This window comes from Quercus suber, unplaced genomic scaffold, assembly GCF_002906115.3.
Source record: "Quercus suber isolate HL8 unplaced genomic scaffold, Cork oak 2.0 scaffold_133, whole genome shotgun sequence".
Taxonomy (NCBI): domain Eukaryota; kingdom Viridiplantae; phylum Streptophyta; class Magnoliopsida; order Fagales; family Fagaceae; genus Quercus; species Quercus suber.
Window position 1 is genome coordinate 1,223,140 of NW_027069596.1, and position 19,017 is coordinate 1,242,156.

The 19,017-nt window shown below is 38.7% G+C and overlaps 2 protein-coding genes across 3 annotated transcripts; one reads left to right on the forward strand and one right to left on the reverse strand.

Moving 5' to 3' along the window:
• The first annotated feature begins 4,814 nt into the window (after positions 1-4,814).
• On the forward strand, positions 4,815-15,120 carry LOC112004462 (uncharacterized). The gene is made up of 7 exons (XM_065776485.1): positions 4,815-5,497; positions 5,994-6,136; positions 10,473-10,744; positions 13,099-13,253; positions 13,643-13,905; positions 14,386-14,448; positions 14,570-15,120. Exons 1-7 carry the CDS (start codon positions 5,188-5,190, stop codon positions 14,825-14,827), a joined length of 1,464 nt encoding a protein of 487 aa, XP_065632557.1. The 5' UTR covers positions 4,815-5,187; the 3' UTR covers positions 14,828-15,120.
• Positions 15,121-16,651: 1,531 nt separating this feature from the next.
• LOC112006325 (uncharacterized) lies at positions 16,652-18,532 on the reverse strand. Of its 2 annotated transcripts, XM_024038604.2 has the most exons (3): positions 18,456-18,532; positions 17,886-18,095; positions 16,652-17,021 (listed from the first exon to the last, which is right to left on the reverse strand). In XM_024038604.2, exons 2-3 carry the CDS (start codon positions 18,051-18,053, stop codon positions 16,824-16,826), a joined length of 366 nt encoding a protein of 121 aa, XP_023894372.1. In that variant the 5' UTR covers positions 18,054-18,095; positions 18,456-18,532; the 3' UTR covers positions 16,652-16,823. The 2 variants fall into 2 exon arrangements, with proteins under 2 accessions (XP_023894372.1, XP_023894373.1); XM_024038605.2 differs by lacking the exon at positions 18,456-18,532 and having other exon boundaries at positions 17,886-18,384.
• Positions 18,533-19,017: the final 485 nt, after the last annotated feature.

Below are 19,017 nucleotides of genomic sequence, written 5' to 3' on the forward strand. Positions count from 1 at the left end.
ACCACACCGGTGTCCTTCGGGAGGTTTTCTCTTTTGTTTCGTGCAGGTTAGTATACGAGCGAAAGGAGCATCGTGCGATTCATTGGTGAATTTCCTTGATTCATCAATACTACTAAAAAATATTAACTTATTTAAAATTGGTGAGCTAGTTTATGATTAAAAAAAATTTAATTAAATTTTTTTTTTGAGAAGGAAAAAAAGTTTAAACTGAAACCAAAACAGAAGCTGATTTCTTTTTTAAATTGACTTAGTCTTTTATTGGGATAGTCATAGATGACCGTGTACAATTTCTCAGGGTTGAAGTGTTGGATAATATCATTGCCCAAAACAATCTCTGAGTCCATAAATGTTTTCGACGTAACAAATGGAAAAAGTCAGCCTTTTTTTTCGAGAAAATGAACAACCCTACAATATTCTGATTTCCAAAACCGGAAACTTGAAAGAATGCTCTCCCCTTTTCTCAAAGAGTCAAACGGCGTTAATTCATTTCATACAGTTCACGCACAGTATTTTCATTCATTCCAATTCCATTGCCTCGTATTCTATTCCAAGTTCCAAAACAAAACATCGAATAAAAACAACCACAGTCAAAAAACACATTCCAATTTCAAAAACCCAAACCCCTCTTTACAATTTACAAGTGTCCAATCCACATAGCCAAATGTGCAAAGTCTCCCAATTCGAAACCCTAAAATGCCGAAGCTCCTCCTAACGAAGCTCGCGCGAAACCCTAGAAATGGCGAAGCAGCTGCTGCACTCGCACTCGCACTCGCACTCGCACTCGCACTCGAACGGTTCTGGTTGGGCGTCGTTGCACTTTCACAAGCGATGGCTCTTGCCTCTCCTTCTAATGCTCTCCATCTCCACCTTGATCGTCTTCTTCATCAGATCCGCCTTCGACTCCTCCTGCGATCGGAGCCACCTCTCTGTATTGGAGAAGCCGGGTAACGTTAAATCGGCCTCGCCGATCGGGAACACGCCGAGTCCACTCGCTTTCATGAAGTCCAAACTCGTCCTCCTTGTCTCGCACGAGCTCTCTCTTTCTGGTACTCTCTCATTCTCGTTCTTGTCTTTGTTTCAGCCAAAGTCATTAATTTATCGTCTGCATAACTCAATTGCTTAACTTGTACTATCATTGACTTTGTTTAGAGACAGTGTCTTAGTGTTCAGAACGGTTTGGAATGACTGCAAAACCATGTATATGTGTTTGAGAGAGAGAGAGAGAGAGAGAGAGATATATATATATATATATTTTTTTTTTTTTCATTTTAGACTATGTTATTTTATGAAAAAAAAAAAAAAAACTAAGTTATTACAAAGTGAATTAACATAATCAAGCTCCGTCTCCTTCTTCATCTGGACGGTCCCCAGCGTCTTTGGCCTTACTGTCTACAGCAGTGTGATCCATTGGAGCTTCACGAACAAGGCCGTCCTCATCAAAGAGAGCGTCAGTATCCTCCGACTGAGCGGGCTGGGCAGTGGACGGCTCGGGGGCAGAGATGGTGACGGTGGACAGGTCTAACTTTGGGTACAACCTCCTCACTTGACGGAGGGCATCGTCGAACCCGTCGTTGTAGACCAGACTCAGCTCCGCGATAACCTCGTTGGAGTCACGGTACTCGCGTACGGCGTCCTCCTTGGCATGACGGACTTCACTGTCCTTGTCCACCAAGTCTTTCTTCAGACTTTCCACCAGCTGAACGGCCTCATCCCGGGCCGTCTCGGCCATCCTCAGCTTCTTTTCCTGAGTGACCCTCCAGGCCTTCAGGTCGAGCAGCTCCCCCTCCGTCACCTTCGCCTTATCACGAATCCGGCCAATGGTTGTCTCGTGGTTGAGACACCGTCCCATCAGGCCTTTCATCATGATCATAGCCTGAGGAACAACGAAAATGAGTAAGCAAAATATAAGTTAAAAAATGATGAACGGATGGAATAAGGTCGACGGAGTGATTACTTGGGCAATGCTGAAGAGGCCCGTCTCCTCCATCGCCTCCGTCGAGTGATTACCAAGATCCTCGTAGTCGTCGGTGGTAATGATCGACGACAGTTTCTCCAAGGCATACTTGGAGTCCTCGCGAAGTAAGACGGGTGGACTTTTCTGCTCGCCTGGCTGACCCGTCATCAGCCCTTTGCCTTTGCCGTGCTTGGCCAGAGTAACTGACTTACTCCCCTCAGCCATCAAGCCGAGGACCGGGTCCAAGGGGACCTTGGGCTGCTTAGGTGGACGGTCGCTTTTCACGGGCAGCTTCCGCTTTAAAGATGGTTTACTAGAGCCCGTCCCCATGGGGTCTGTCCCAGCTTGTTTGTTCTTCGCAGCTTGAAGTCTTATGGCCGCTCTTCTTTTCGCATCCTCCATCTCTGAAAAAGGATGACGGACTAAGGAACAATAATAACGATACAAAAAAGAAGTGAAAGGGCATGAGGTAGACGGACTTACGCAGACGGGTCTGTTTCTCGTACTTTAAAGCCGCTGGGGTGGGCTCGGGACCGTCGTAATACCAATGAATAGTATTGAGGTTGACGAGCTTGGCCCACATCCTCTCCTCTGGTGTTGTCTTGGAAAAAATTCTCTCAAGGAAACTGAACTCCTCAAGTGTAATTTGGGGACGCCGTCGAACTGCACCATAGAAGACGGAGGTTAGAAACAGTACAAATTACTAAGATGTACGGAGTAATATATGACGGACCGTACCAGACGAGTTTAAAATGCCCCAAACTGTGTCGACGGGCATGAAGTCCGTCTCCTCTGGATGACACATCCAATCCTCTCCTTCCATAAAGAAATAACGACTCTTCCAGTCCCTATTTGAGTCCGGGGTCTCATAGATGACTTTCAGGACGGGACTCCTAGGGACAGAGCTGTACATGCCCCTAGACTTGTCAATTTCGTCCGGACGGTAGCAATGGAGGAACTCTTTTATTGAAAGCCTCCTCGCTCCGTCCGACATGGCTCCGTATAGGACCTCCATAGCGATGAAGACTCTCCAGGCGTTAGGGGACACCTGGCTGACGGAGATGCCTAAATAGTTTAAGAGTTCGCGATGTAGCGAACTCAACGGGAACCTAAGACCAGCCTTAAGCACTTGCTCATACACACCCACTCCGTCAACTCCTTCGTAATAACATTTTTCTGACTTATACGGTAGACGGAGTGGGATGTGGTCTGGAATTTGGTAGCGACCCCTAAGGGTATTGAAGTGACCCTCCTTGATGGTTGACGTAAAGGCGTGGACCGTCCACTCTGGGGGCAAGACGAACTCCCTAAGTCCATCAACCCCCATGACGGACCTCACTTGTTGTTCTTTGTCGTCCGACACCTCTTGGACTTCGATCATCTCCAGGCCCTCATGTGTTGAGGACGAGGAAGATGATGACGAACTACTCTCGCTCGGGACGTCGTGGTCTTTGGGACCTGACGGGTATACCCCTTCGTAATCCGCCCCGTCGGGAACGACCGACTGGTTACTTGACGCACTAGACATGGCCTACATGTAATGACAAAACCTAAGACTCTGACAGGGTTGGAAATAACGACGGACACATGGAATACAAATAAGAGCAAAAGGAAAAAGAAAGGACGGGAATAAAATAACTCACCAGAAGCTTAGAGCAAGATGGGACGGGCGACGGATGCGTAAGTGAACGGATTGCTCTCTGACAGACGTGACGGACTTGCTCTGATAATTTCTTCTAACAACAAGTGGGGAAATGACGGGCGGAGGACTGATATTTATAATGGAAGTGCACGGAAGATGAAGCGACGCCTCGTTCCAAAACAACAGCCATTGACAAGATGACACTTGGCACAACACATTAATGCATCATCTCCTGGTCCAGCAGTGTACGGATGAAAATCTAAGGACACAGGTGTCCTGTATGCCTGACCGAGTTTTAGAATCCGTCACCCTATGGGTCCGTTCATTATTCTTGACGGACCCATCGGGTGAGGGGGCAACTGAAAGGGCCAAAATACCTTGGAATGTCTTATGTGACTGGACGAACCGAAAATGGTCCGCGGACTCCCAAATAAACGGATCCGTCATTTGCACGGGCCTCCAATGGACGGGCCTGATGTGAACGGGCCGGATATGGACGTGGTGAAGGAAGGTGGGCTAGTTGACCATGGGCCTGTTGGGCCCTTCATGGGGGATATTTTAACCCACTCCCACAAGGGCCCAAATAGAGTCCTTGCGCTAGTAGGACTCCGGAAATCTTATATATTTGGTAAAGATCTTCCGCATAAGGAGGAGATTGATTCATCACATTTAGGGTTCTACAAGGAGAGTCCTATAAGGAAAAGACTTCCGCGCCAAGAAAAGGATGTCAACCTTACGCCACTATAAAAGCCCCAATACCCTCACAAGCCAAGGTACGCATAATTAACCCCTCTCTAGCACTCTAGAGTTGTGAGAATATTTTCTGACTTAACTTTCGGAGGGTGTTTGGCCGGCACCACACCGGTGTCCTTCGGGAGGTTTTCTCTTTTGTTTCGTGCAGGTTAGTATACGAGCGAAAGGAGCATCGTGCGATTCATTGGTGAATTTCCTTGATTCATCAATACTACTAAAAAATATTAACTTATTTAAAATTGGTGAGCTAGTTTATGATTAAAAAAAATTTAATTAAATTTTTTTTTTGAGAAGGAAAAAAAGTTTAAACTGAAACCAAAACAGAAGCTGATTTCTTTTTTAAATTGACTTAGTCTTTTATTGGGATAGTCATAGATGACCGTGTACAATTTCTCAGGGTTGAAGTGTTGGATAATATCATTGCCCAAAACAATCTCTGAGTCCATAAATGTTTTCGACGTAACAAATGGAAAAAGTCAGCCTTTTTTTTCGAGAAAATGAACAACCCTACAATATTCTGATTTCCAAAACCGGAAACTTGAAAGAATGCTCTCCCCTTTTCTCAAAGAGTCAAACGGCGTTAATTCATTTCATACAGTTCACGCACAGTATTTTCATTCATTCCAATTCCATTGCCTCGTATTCTATTCCAAGTTCCAAAACAAAACATCGAATAAAAACAACCACAGTCAAAAAACACATTCCAATTTCAAAAACCCAAACCCCTCTTTACAATTTACAAGTGTCCAATCCACATAGCCAAATGTGCAAAGTCTCCCAATTCGAAACCCTAAAATGCCGAAGCTCCTCCTAACGAAGCTCGCGCGAAACCCTAGAAATGGCGAAGCAGCTGCTGCACTCGCACTCGCACTCGCACTCGCACTCGCACTCGAACGGTTCTGGTTGGGCGTCGTTGCACTTTCACAAGCGATGGCTCTTGCCTCTCCTTCTAATGCTCTCCATCTCCACCTTGATCGTCTTCTTCATCAGATCCGCCTTCGACTCCTCCTGCGATCGGAGCCACCTCTCTGTATTGGAGAAGCCGGGTAACGTTAAATCGGCCTCGCCGATCGGGAACACGCCGAGTCCACTCGCTTTCATGAAGTCCAAACTCGTCCTCCTTGTCTCGCACGAGCTCTCTCTTTCTGGTACTCTCTCATTCTCGTTCTTGTCTTTGTTTCAGCCAAAGTCATTAATTTATCGTCTGCATAACTCAATTGCTTAACTTGTACTATCATTGACTTTGTTTAGAGACAGTGTCTTAGTGTTCAGAACGGTTTGGAATGACTGCAAAACCATGTATATGTGTTTGAGAGAGAGAGAGAGAGAGAGAGAGATATATATATATATATATTTTTTTTTTTTTCATTTTAGACTATGTTATTTTATGAGGAAAGAAAAATTTATGTGTGGCAAGTCGTGATTGGTATATTATAAAGTGGAACACGGAAAATAGGACAAAGGATTTTTATTCATTTTTTTGGTATATATTTCGAGGGTAGTTGCATTTTTTTCATTGTTGTATATGTTTGTTCACAAACACATTATTACGTTTGAGCTCATCTTGTTTGCCACATGGGTGTCTTCTTTCACCTCATCTCGTGATTTTAATTATTTGTTTCCTTTTTGTTAATTCTCTTTAAGGCGGACCATTGTTGTTGATGGAGCTGGCATTTTTGTTAAGAAGTGTTGGTACCGAAGTTTGTTGGATTACAATCCAAAAGACATCAGAAGCAGATGGGGTGATATATAGTTTGGAGCATAAGATGTTGAACCGAGGAGTGCAGGTAATTCCTATAGTGGCTTATATACTTTATGTTTTTCTTTGCTTGTGACTGAAGAATTAAACCTAGGTATACTCCAATTCATGACTCCCCTTACTATTTGAGCCAAATTCGACTTGTCTAATATTTTTTGAGTTAGTTTCTAATTATGCCTTCACATAAACATTGTTTTAGGTCTTCTCTGCCAAGGGTCAGGAAGCTATAGACACCGCTCTTAAAGCTGATTTGGTTGTTTTGAACACAGCGGTTGCTGGAAAATGGCTAGATGCTGTTCTCAAGGAAAATGTTCCTCGTGTTCTCCCGAAGGTGTTGTGGTGGATCCATGAAATGCGAGGAAACTTTCTTAGTTTAGTTCTTATAAATGCTGTACTTAGTTGCTTTCTGGTACATATTCTCTGTTGGAATATATTGTTCTAGGCATACTTTTCAAATCTGATGGCTTAGGCACAAGTATGATAAAGCTATGGCATCATGAATGCATAGGTTCTTATCCTAGATGATGCCTAGGCAAGTCAGTATACTTGTATTTTTGGCTCTTATAAAGCCTTTTCTTTCAGATATCAAGATTAAAGAAATGACATTTGAATTATCTTTGTCATTTTATGAAGTGTATTGCTAATTCTTAAAGTCACTACCTCTAAATTTTCCTTGTGTACGAAAGTTTTTAGTATTTTTGGCTGGGTTTTGCATTTCGGCAAGTGACGTAGATAATTAATTACCTTATAAACATAAACATTTCAGGCAGGTTGTCGTCAAATTTGAAAAACAGGGGAAATTTTTCTTTTTTTGATAGGTAAGATAAAATTTCATTAAAAAAAGACCACTGCATGGAAAAAGAACATGAAAATTGGAAAAACTGGAAAATGGAGTAAGGATACCTAATTTATTGATGTAACCCTTTAAGGGCATTTGTTATTATGGAAAGGAAGCAGATATATTCCCATCAAACATGTTTCTGATGATAGTGATTCTATTGAGTGCCAATGCAAAAAAAGAGAGGTGAAAGAGAAGTAATTTGTGTTGGAAAATAGTACTTCCTGGGACAATTGAAGCCACTAGGTCACTACCTAAATATAACTTTCTGCTTAGGACATGTTCTTAAAGTGAAAATTACCCACTATTGTGGATCACCTGCTTTTATAATGGTGACATGTTCAAAGGGAGAAAAAGTTCCTCATCTGACAAGCTCTGAAGCATGGGTGTGGGTGCGGGATTTGGCAATTTTTGAAAAAGTAGGGTATGGGGGCGGCGGGGTGTGGCGATTAAAAAATTATTAAAAATATTTTTATTTATATTTTCTATATATTGCTAAGCATACTTTTTCACATTATATAAACATATACAAAATTTAAGAGCAATAGTAGATATTAACTAAAACATGTCGTTCATAAATTTAGAGGATAGAACAGTTCAATGGAAAATTTAAAAGTGAATGCCTAGCAACCACCATCAAAAAATTTTCAGGTGTTATTGATCCTAATCTAGCATGGAGCCAATGGTCTCAATCTTTTAGAAGCACAGCACGTTGTCTTAGTAGAACCGCTACTGAATCCAGCAGCAGAAGCACAAGCTATCAGCCGGGTACATTGAATTGGGCAGGAAAATAAGACACTCATACACCTTTTTATTATTTTATTTTTTATTATTTTTTTAACTTGAATTTTGGCATGATTCAAAGCCGGTTTCGGCTGCCGGTATGGCCTGAATCTGTCGGCTTTGGCCGATACAATCTGATTCGACCCGAATTGGCTTGTATCCGGAAACGAAAAAAAAATTCCGATGCGGCACTGACGTGGGGGCAGCGGTGTGGCCCTCCGCACCCCGTGTCAGGCCGCGTTGGTCGCGGGTGCGGCACCCCTGTAGCCATGTCGGTGCTTTCCTGCTGATAAGAGCAGGTGATCCACAATAGTGGGTAATTTTCAATTGAAGAACATGTCCCAAGCAGAAAATTACCAACTAATAAAAAATTCCATATGACCCACAATAGTGAATATCATCACCTGCTCTTTGTTTAGGGGTGGCTGTTTCTCCTTTCAAATGATGATACTCGCTCTCTTTTAATTGGGTGCTACCTGTCTGTTTCCATCTAGCTTTGCCTTAATATGGTTATTGAGGTTAACAATCATCACTTTTGCCAGTATGGTAGTATTCAATGCATATCCTGATGCTCATGAGTCATGACCTTTCAAAGGAAACTTGGTCCATATGGAAATAGCATTTTTTATTAGAAACTGGCTGATGTTTGGAAAAGAAAAAATCATAACTTGTAGGCTTTGGTTAATAGGTGATGAAGGTCCAACCTAAATTCATTACTAGAACCCACACACACAATCTCTGATTCAATACAGGTCTGGCAGGTTCGGTGGGTTGAATGGGTCATAAATTTTCAAAAGCAGCATTCATGTTCTTCTTCCCTCAAATTTTTTTATAGTTTTTCTATAAAATATTAAGGATAACCTTAATATGGTTATTGAGGTTAGACAATCATCACTTTTGCCAGTATAGTAGTATTCAATGCATATCCTGATGCTCATGACCTTTCAAAGGAAACTTATTTTTTTATAGTTTTTCTATAAAATATTAAGGATAACCTTAATATGGTTATTGAGGTTAGACAATCATCACTTTTGCCAGTATAGTAGTATTCAATGCATATCCTGATGCTCATGACCTTTCAAAGGAAACTTGGTCCGTATGGAAATAGAATTTTTTTATTAGAAACTGGCTGATGTTTGGAAAAACAAAAATCATAACTTGAAGGCTTTGGTTAATAGGTGATGAAAGTCCAACCCAAATTCATTACTAGAACCCCCACACACACAATCTCTGATTCAATACAGGTCTGGCAGGTTCGGTGGGTTGAATGGGTCATAAATTTTCAAATGCAGCATTCATGTTCTTCTTCCCTCAAATTTTTTTATAGTTTTTCTATAAAATATTAAGGATAACCTTAATATGGTTATTGAGGTTAGACAATCATCACTTTTGCCAGTATAGTAGTATTCAATGCATATCCTGATGCTCATGACCTTTCAAAGGAAACTTGGTCCGTATGGAAATAGAATTTTTTTATTAGAAACTGGCTGATGTTTGGAAAAACAAAAATCATAACTTGAAGGCTTTGGTTAATAGGTGATGAAAGTCCAACCCAAATTCATTACTAGAACCCCCACACACACAATCTCTGATTCAATACAGGTCTGGCAGGTTCGGTGGGTTGAATGGGTCATAAATTTTCAAATGCAGCATTCATGTTCTTCTTCCCTCAAATTTTTTTTTTAATAGTTTTTCTATAAAATATTAAGCATAACCTAATCTAATTATTTTCTCTCTGCAGGATTAAAATGCCTGAGACCTATGTTGTTCACCTTGGAAATAGCAAGGAACTTATGGAAGTTGCTGAAGATAGTGTAGCTAAAAGGGTTTTGCGTGAACATGTCAGGGAGTCTCTTGGAGTGCGAAATGAAGATTTACTATTTGCCATCATAAATAGTAAGCATTCATCACTGATGAGATCACATGCAAGATTTTTGCTATTTCAACTGTTTCTGTACGGATCAAGGCACTTGTCTGTAATTAATGAATGATGTGGTCTCATGCTAGGCTATATTTGTTTACTCTGCCATGGCTTATTTGGTAAATGCTTGACCATAATTGCATGTTTGCTAGTGCTAATTTCTTTTTCATACGTGGTTGCTTCTATTGTGCATGAGCAATTTCTGTTAATTACCATAACATCCTTTACCCCACCTCCTTTACCCTCTTTCACAATAAAAAAAGAGAGGGAAAATTAAATACCAAAAGAATGCTTCTTAGGTTTATGCTAGTTATTGGTATTTGCATAGCTCATTGAAACTAAATTACTCAATATAACTACAGGTGTATCACGTGGAAAAGGCCAGGATCTGTTTCTGCGTTCATTCTATGAAAGCTTGCAATTGATCCAAGAAAAGAAGTTGCAGGTGCCAACAATGCATGCAGTAATTGTTGGAAGTGACATGACTGCTCAGACTAAGTTTGAATCAGAATTACGTAATTTTGTAGTGCTGAAGAAAATTCAAGATCGAGTTCACTTTGTAAATAAAACTCTAACAGTAGCCCCTTATCTAGCTGCACAGATGGGGTGATATATAGTTTGGAGCATAAGATGTTGAACCGAGGAGTGCAGGTAATTCCTATAGTGGCTTATATACTTTATGTTTTTCTTTGCTTGTGACTGAAGAATTAAACCTAGGTATGCTCCAATTCATGACTCCCCTTACTATTTGAGCCAAATTCGACTTGTCTAATATTTTTTGAGTTAGTTTCTAATTATGCCTTCACATAAACATTGTTTTAGGTCTTCTCTGCCAAGGGTCAGGAAGCTATAGACACCGCTCTTAAAGCTGATTTGGTTGTTTTGAACACAGCAGTTGCTGGAAAATGGCTAGATACTGTTCTCAAGGAAAATGTTCCTCGTGTTCTCCCGAAGGTGTTGTGGTGGATCCATGAAATGCGAGGTCATTATTTCAAGTTGGACTATGTCAAGCACCTTCCTTTGGTTGCTGGTGCTATGATTGATTCACATGTAACAGCAGAATACTGGAAGAATAGGACCCAAGAGCGCTTGAGGTAGGCTTTTAAATTGTTGATGTAAACTTTCTTAGTTTAGTTCTTATAAATGCTGTACTTAGTTGCTTTCTGGTACATATTCTCTGTTGGAATATATTGTTCTAGGCATACTTTTCAAATCTGATGGCTTAGGCACAAGTATGATAAAGCTATGGCATCATGAATGCATAGGTTCTTATCCTAGATGATGCCTAGGCAAGTCAGTATACTTGTATTTTTGGCTCTTATAAAGCCTTTACTTTCAGATATCAAGTTTAAAGAAATGACATTTGAATTATCTTTGTCATTTTATGAAGTGTATTGCTAATTCTTAAAGTCACTACCTCTAAATTTTCCTTGTGTACGAAAGTTTTTAGTATTTTTGGTGGGGTTTTGCATTTCGGCAAGTGACGTAGATAATTAATTACCGTATAAACATAAATATTTCAGGGAGGTTGTCGTCAAATTTGAAAAACAGGGAAATTTTTCTTTTTTGATAGGTAAGATAAAATTTCATTAAAAAAAGACTACTACATGGAAAAAGAACATGAAAATCAGAAAAACTGGAAAATGGAGTAAGGATACCCAATTTATTGATGTAACCCTTTAAGGGCATTTGTTATTATAGAAAGGAAGCAGATATATTCCCATCAAACATGTTTCTGATGATAGTGATTCTATTGAGTACCAATGCAAAAAAAAGAAGGTGAAAGAGAAAAGTAATTTGTGTTGGAAAATAGTACTTCCTGGGACAATTGAAGCCACTAGGTCACTACCTAAATATAACTTTCTGCTTAGGACATGTTCTTTAAGTGAAAATTACCCACTATTATGGATCACCTGCTTTTATAATGGTGACATGTTCGAAGGGAGAAAAAGTTCCTCATCTGATAAGCTATGAAGCATGGGTGCGGGTGCGGGAGCGGGACTCGGTAATTTTTGAAAAAGTAGGGTGCGGGGGCAGTGGGGTGCGGCGATTAAAAAATTATTAAAAATATTTTTATTTATATTTTCTATATATTGCTAAGCATACTTTTTCACATTATATAAACATATACGAAATTTAAGAGCAATAGTAGATAATAACTAAAACATGATGTTCATAAATTTAGAGGACAGAACAGTTCAATGGAAAATATAAAAGTGAATGCCCAGCAACCACCATCAAAAAATTTTCAGGTGTTATTGATCCTAATCTAGCATGGAGCCAATGGCCTTAATCTTTTAGAAGCACAGCACGTTGTCTTAGTAGAACTGCTACTGAATCCAGCAGCAGAAGCACAAGCTATCAGCCGGGTACATTGAATTGGGCAGGAAAATAAGACACTCGTACACCCTTCTTTTTTTTTTTTTTTTAACTTGAATTTTGGCCTGATTCAAAGCCGGTTTTGGCTGCTGGTATGGCCTGAATCGGTCGGCTTCGGCCAATACAATCTGATTCGACCCGAATTGGCACGTATCTGGAAACGAAAAAAAAAATTCTGACATGGCACCGACGCGCGAGCAGCGTCATCGCCCACCGCACTCCATGTCGGGCCGCGTCGGACGCGGGTGTGGCACCCCTGTAGCCACATCAGTGCTTTCCTGCTGATAAGAGCAGGTGATCCACAAGAGTGGGTAATTTTCAATTGAAGAACATGTCCCAAGCAGAAAATTACCAACTAATAAAAATTCCATATGACCCACAATAGTGAATATCATCACCTGCTCTTTGTTTAGGGGTGGCTGTTTCTCCTTTCAAATGATGACTCGCTCTCTTTTAATTGGGTGCTACCTCTCTGTTTCCATCTAGCTTTGCCTTAATATGGTTATTGAGGTTAGACAATCATCACTTTTGCCAGTATGGTAGTATTCAATGCATATCCTGTTGCTCATGAGTCATGACCTTTCAAAGGAAACTTGGTCCATATGGAAATAGAATTTTTTATTAGAAACTGGCTGATGTTTGGAAAAGAAAAAATCATAACTTGTAGGCTTTGGTTAATAAGTGATGAAGGTCCAACCCAAATTCATTACTAGAACCCACACACACAATCTCTGATTCAATACAGGTCTGGCAGGTTCGGTGGGTTGAATGGGTCATAAATTTTCAAAAGCAGCATTCATGTTCTTCTTCCCTCAATTTTTTTTTATAGTTTTTCTATAAAATATTAAGGATAACCTTAATATGGTTATTGAGGTTAGACAATCATCACTTTTGCCAGTATGGTAGTATTCAATGCATATCCTGATGCTCATGACCTTTCAAAGGAAACTTGGTCTGTATGGAAATAGAATTTTTTTATTAGAAACTGGCTGATGTTTGAAAAAAAGAAATCATAACTTGAAGGCTCTGGTTAATAGGTGATGAAAGTCTAACTATTTTCTCCCTGCAGGATTAAAATGCCTGAGACCTATGTTGTTCACCTTGGAAATAGCAAGGAACTTATGGAAGTTGCTGAAGATAGTGTAGCTAAAAGGGTTTTGCGTGAACATGTCAGGGAGTCTCTTGGAGTGCGAAATGAAGATTTACTATTTGCCATCATAAATAGTAAGCATTCATCACTGATGAGATCACATGCAAGATTTTTGCTATTTCAACTGTTTCTGTACAGATCAAGGCACTTGTCTGTAATTAATGAATGATGTGGTCTCATGTTAGGCTATATTTGTTTACTCTGCCATGGCTTATTTGGTAAATGCTTGACCATAATTGCATGTTTGCTGGTGCTAATTTCTTTTTCATATGTGGTTGCTTCTATTGTGCATGAGCAATTTCTTTTAATTACCATAACATCCTTTACCCCACCTCCTTTACCCTCTTTCACAATTAAAAAAAAGGAGAGGGAAAATTAATACCAAAAGAATGCTTCTTAGGTTTATGCTAGTTATTGGTATTTGCATAGCTCATTGAAACTAAATTACTCAATATAACTACAGGTGTATCTCGTGGAAAAGGCCAGGATCTGTTTCTGCGTTCATTCTATGAAAGCTTGCAATTGATCCAAGAAAAGAAGTTGCAGGTGCCAACAATGCATGCAGTAATTGTTGGAAGTGACATGACTGCTCAGACTAAGTTTGAATCAGAATTACGTAATTTTGTAGTGCTGAAGAAAATTCAAGATCGAGTTCACTTTGTAAATAAAACTCTAACAGTAGCCCCTTATCTAGCTGCAATTGATGTTCTTGTGCAGAATTCCCAGGTAATCTTCCTATGCTCATAGCATTCCCTCTCTCACCTGCTGCTTTTTGTGGAAGACACTTGCCATCACATCAAGGCCTGACCCCTTGCTCTACATTAGTGGATTTGTTATGTATCTTATATTGCTTCTATGTTTGTTGTTCTTTTTGCAATTATCATGCGGACGTTGTTTATTTCTGTTTTGATGGTTGGTTCTAAACAACAGCAACAGCATCGTTATGAGGCTAATGGTGTATAAAGTTGCCCTCAATTAACATTACAATATTAGTCTATCCCTTTTTTTTTAATTTTTTTTTTATATAAATTTAAAATAGATTTTCCTTAGAACAAATAAGTGAGGTTACATTTATTATTACTATGTGTTGATGCATCCTTGTTCCCTACTAGGAATTAGCAGCAGACTGGAGTACATTGTTCTTATAGTCCTTTCTTTTCCATTTTACCTTTTCTTTTTCAAAAAAATTGTTCTTATTCCATGTAGGCACGTGGAGAGTGCTTTGGTAGGATAACCATCGAAGCTATGGCATTTCAGCTGCCTGTACTGGTAATTAATTTCATTTTGTTACTTTTCGATATGTATCTCCTAAGGCTCTGGCTAGAATTCTTATCTGAATCTTAAGCACTAATGGAATATATTGTTGCTTTATTTTCAAAATATTTGTCAGGGAACAGCGGCAGGTGGCACCACAGAGATTGTAGTGAATGGGACAACAGGTTTATTGCATCCTATTGGGAAAGAAGGGATTACTCCGCTTGCCAAAAATATTGTCAAACTCGCTACTCATGTTGAGAGGAGGCTCACAATGGGGAAGAGGGGCTACAAGAGGGTCAAAGAAATGTTTTTAGAGCACCACATGGCTCATCGAATTGCTGCAGTTCTGAAGGAAGTGTTGCATAAGTCAAAGACCAGCGCACATTCTTGATGCTTTGGAAGGCCCCTTAACTGTCAAGAAGAACCCTATGTGTTTAAGCTAAATTGAGAGATCAATATTCATGTGGTAATGGCCAAAACCTACCCCAGGTTGTCTTCTATACTCCGAATTTTGAAAGGGCTGTAGCTTATGTATAGATAAGAAATTGAGCTAGTGGCCTGTTCATATAGTTTTTGTATAGCATGGGAAATTTTTATTCTTATAGTTTGTCATCTCATGGCAATAGGCCAATGATTTGAAACTGATTTCAAAATTACAAAATGCTTCTCCTTATTATTTTCTAATTGCTATGGTGTCCTTGATCAATGCATCAGTTCTGGCATTATGGACGACATGTTTCATTTCAAAATTACAAAATGCTTCTCCTTATTATTTTCTAATTGCTATGGTGTGCTTGATCAATGCATCAGTTCTGGCATTATGGACGTGTTTCTTCTCTGGGATCTGCTTTACAAGCATTGTAATGCAAAATGTTGGCAGTTTAATTATGAAGAAACTCGAGTTTGACATGTAACTTGAGTTTCAATAATCGAGTTCCATAAAAAACTGCTACAATTAAAATTGCGAAACTCGAGTTTACAAAACTGGAATCTCAAGTTCACTGATAATGAAATTTTCTGATTTTGGGAAACCATTTTAAGCTTTTTTTGTCCATTTTTCAATCTAGGTCAGAACAAAGCTCCGGTCTCCCTCACTCTCAGACCCTTTCAAATCTCACTAATGTATATACATGTATGAAGTTATGAACAGAGAAGGTGAAAACAAAAAAAAAAGGAAGGGCAAGATGAAGCAGTGGCGGTTTTACATGTGAAAGGAAAAAGGAAGGGAAAAAGAAGAAGAAAAGGAGAAAGAAGAGGAGAACAAACCAGAGAGACCCACGATACTGCAGCTATTGCAGAGAAATTGAGGAAGAAAGACTGGAAGTAAAAGAAAGACTAAAGGGAATTAGTTAAAAGTAGCTGAGGATGCGAGTACTTTCACATGGATATATATGGGAATTGGGGAAAAAGTGATTAGGTGTAACTTTCAAGTTTTATGAAGATTTACAAAAGGACCTATTAAATGTTTTTTTATTTTATTTTTAATAACAATCTTTTTAAAGGACTTGAGCTCTTGAAGCTCGAGTTTTATATTACAACCATGGTGTCACAATTTTTTGGAACTCAATTTTCATAAACTTGAGTTCTATGTAGAACTCGAGTTTCATGAACTTGAGTTTCAAAACAATGATAGATTGCTAAATATTTCATAAATAGTGGCAGAACACTAATTATTTCGGCCAAAGATGGTTATTGGCCATTTTCGCCCTCCAACTCCAACCTATATGCTTCTAAGCAACTCCTTTGAGATAGAATACGCCAAATCCTTCAGAGATGGCCCTTGAACAAGTCATATTGTTCCTGGCTAATTATTATCTCCCTCACTGATTCTGCTTGGCCGGAGTCCTTGAGTGCGATGGAAATATACTAAAAGTCACCATGTTAAGCTACTCCACAATCAACCGTACAAACATGTTGGTTCCCTTATTCAAAATCAAAAGTACACACCCACATATTGTTCGTGGATTTGAAGTACCTGAAAATGGCCTTAATAGAAGACATCTTGGGCATTCGTGTAAAGCAAATCCTCCCATAATAGTTAGTTGCATAAGGCCACAAGCATTTCACCATGCAACAAGGTATTTTTGGCGTTCAGAGGAAACATATCCTCTCCCCTCAAACACTTGCCTTCTGCCCATGAAACTATAAATTCAGAATCATAGCAGCCTGAACAGCAGAAACATAAACTGGATAAGAACGGACCAATCAACAAGTATAACTCAAACAGCCACTATATACATAAACTGAAAAGAGTGAAATTACAATCAAGCACTTCTCTGTTGTGGTATTTAGCCTGTAGTTCTACATTTATGATTGTGCAAAGTAATTGTGGACTGGAAAAAAGTAATAATTCTTGAGCAAGCTGCTTAGTTAATAACACATCAATTTTAGGGGAATTTTGGTTGTGAGGGATTATTATCTGGCTTTGCCTGGTTGATGTTGGATTTTGTGAACCAAGTCGTATATAGAAATTGTTTGTGAGGCCCTTTATGGTTGCATATTAGCCTAAGCTTCTGCCTCTCTCTCATCCATCTCAACACTATTTTCATGTGCCTCTTGCTTGTCAACCCTCTCAAACCAACTTCCTGAAAATGATTTAACACATGAATCAGTCAAAAGCATTTTGAAAATTTGCAGAAGATACACTTTTGGCATCAAGAAACTAAGACAGGGAATGCAGAAGGATAGTTAAGACATAAAAAGATCTTGAACGAAAAGAATAAAAGAGAAATTCATTGCAAAAAGGAAGAGCAATAGGAATAGCACTTCCCAACTTGAGCTCAGCTTTTCCAGCCAATAATCCATATGCATCCACCGCAACAAACCAAAAAGACTATCCTATTGTCATAGGTTATACAAATGAGATTAATAACATTCAAATCACATACTTTCCAAGTTTGCACTATGCCTGATGCTGCCACACATTCATACAGTTAAACTAATAGCTCATCCCACATTAGAGAAACATAATACGACTTGTGCATAGCATAACCATTGCCATGGCCTAATAGAACCTAACGCATGCAAAGAAGCATTCATTTGCTTGACATGGCCTAATCATTTACTTATCTAATTCTCAACCTGTTGCATACTTGTGATATTGAACTGAATACCAATAACCGTTTACACATTCAACATTTTTCACATCAAGCAATTTCAAATGGGAATGAACCAACATCTTTTATCCTTTAAATTTGTACAAATCAACTTGACCAAAAACCTCAGAAACTATATTTGAAGCAAAATTGAGAATAGGGAATTTCACAACCCTTGGGATTAAAATTACTGAACTGCCCAATTTCCTTCTCTACAGCCTTTTATGCAATCAAAATGCCGTTTCTATAAGCTAGTAGCCTTCAAACTTGTACAGACACATAATAATAATACTTTTCACAATAAGAACAAAAGATTCATATAAATCTCTGGTTTTTCCTCCTTCTACTTTCAACCTTAACCCGATCCCAGGTGTCGCCAATGGTGAGAGGACCATGCTCCTTGACGATGTCGAATATGACCCTTGTTATGGTCTGAGTTTGCTCCGGTGGAGTTTTCAGCTCGATAGGTTTCATCTTCGGCTTCGGTTTCGTCGCCATATATCTAATCGCCGTCCCAAACATAGTGCTCTCCCCAACCTCGAAGCTCACTATTTTTCAGTCAAACTAAAAGCACCGATCCCAGTATATGAAAATTTTAGTCAGGCACAATTATACAAAAGAAAAAAAAAAAAAATAATAATAAAGAAAATTTTTTTTGTAGCAATTGAAGGGTGCTTAGATTGGCTAATAGGACACTGGCTATCAGATTGGGGAAATGAAGGGAAATGGCTGAACACAAAAAAAGAGAATTAGTTCTAAACTATAAACTTATAATGCAGATGAGAAAAAACAGAAAAATAAATTGCATTATAAAAATTAAAACCCTCTTGAAACGCATAGTACAGGGTTTATTGACCTTAGGAATAAAAAATGACAAATTAAGATGTGAATCTATGGACAATCCGGCAGAGCAAGAACAAATACCAGTTTGAGGCTGTGACAGAGCCAGGATTTGAGTGAGAAAGGTAAAATATGTATATGATATATGCATATCATGTAAATATATAATATTGGAAACTAATTTTAAAATTTTAAAATTATTCATTTGGATACTAAGTGATATTTTAATGTTCCTAAAAAAAAAGTGATATTTTGAATGTAAATATGTAAACATCTTCACAAAAAAAAAAACATATTCAATTATTTATTATATTCTATTTATCTTGTAAATTTATGTTATTTTTTATTATTTATACACAAATTTTTATAAAGTTGAGTAAATTATTACAAAAAAATTGAGATCATATTATCATTTTTAGATTATCTTAAAGCAAAAAATAATGTTTTGTTTCCCTAATATGTTGTGTATATATATTTAGTTTCTAAATCGTAATAGAAATTAAATATTTTTTTTAAAATTTTTAATATATAATTAACTATATGAACAAGAATCTTTCACAAAAGTAAAAGATTAAAAAAAAATTCAAATATTATAATAGCTAAGTAGAGAGGAGCTCCATCAAGGTTCATGATGGATTGTGGCTTT